The sequence below is a fragment of the Calidris pugnax genome, unplaced genomic scaffold, assembly GCF_001431845.1.
Source record: "Calidris pugnax isolate Ruff unplaced genomic scaffold, ASM143184v1 scaffold1315, whole genome shotgun sequence".
Lineage (NCBI taxonomy): Eukaryota > Metazoa > Chordata > Aves > Charadriiformes > Scolopacidae > Calidris > Calidris pugnax.
The window spans coordinates 4,621-5,563 of record NW_015091874.1 but is presented as its reverse complement, the minus strand read 5'-3'; the positions used below and the strand labels follow the sequence as shown (position 1 = coordinate 5,563).

General features: G+C 57.1%; 1 protein-coding gene across 1 annotated transcript; it reads left to right on the top strand.

Moving 5' to 3' along the window:
* Positions 1–2: 2 nt before the first annotated feature.
* On the top strand, positions 3–713 carry LOC106900118 (histone-lysine N-methyltransferase SUV39H1-like; the record flags this gene model as incomplete). The annotated part of the gene is made up of 1 exon (XM_014962102.1): positions 3–713. A coding segment is annotated over one exon (711 nt), but the record flags the coding sequence as incomplete, so codon positions are not given.
* Positions 714–943: the final 230 nt, after the last annotated feature.

Genomic DNA, 943 nt, shown 5'->3' with positions numbered 1-943 from the left:
GCGCCAACACCTGGGAACCCCGCAAGAACCTGCGCTGCCAGGGCCTGTTGAAACAACTCCACCGCGACCTCGCTCGCGCCCCGGGGGGGCCCGTCCGACCCGGCCCCCGAGGTCTCCCCCCCCGGGTTTCTTCGTACCTCCTTCAAAAAGCTCAACAACGTCGCGCTTTACGGTGTTGGGAACAACACCTCAACAACACCCGGAGTCACCGGGGGAGGATCGTGGTAGAAAACGAAGTGGATTTACACGGGCCCCCCCTGGACTTCGTTTATATCAATGAGTACAAGGTGGGGGAAGGCATCAACCTGACGCCGGTGGCGGTTGGTTGCGAATGTTCCGACTGTTTGACGGAAGGAACGGCCTCCACCGGTTGTTGCCCCGGTGCTTCGCGGAATAAATTCGCTTACAACGAAACGGGGCAAGTGAAAATCCGAGCCGGGCTTCCGATTTACGAGTGTAATTCCCGGTGTCGCTGCGGTGCCGATTGTCCCAACCGAGTGGTTCAAAAAGGAATCCGTTACGATCTTTGTATTTTCCGGACGGGCAACGGAAGAGGTTGGGGGGTGAGGACCCTCCAACGCATCCGGAAAAACAGCTTCGTCATGGAATACGTGGGAGAGGTAAGAAAAAATAAACGGGGTGTTGTTCGGGTTGGGCGTCAACTCTTGGCCATCTCTGTCAACTCTTGGCTACCTTCATCCCCTCTTGGCTACCTTCATCAACTCTTGGCCATCTCTGTCAACTTTTGGCCAACTCTTGGCACCCTCTGTCCCCTCTTGGCCACCTCTGTCAACTTTTGGCCACCTCTTGGCCCCCTCCATCAACTCTTGGCCACCTCCATCAACTCTTGGCCACCTCTCGGCCATCTCTGTCAACTCTTGGCCACCTCTTGGCCACCTCTCTCCCCTCTTGGGGCCACCTCTGTCACCTTCGTCAACTCTTG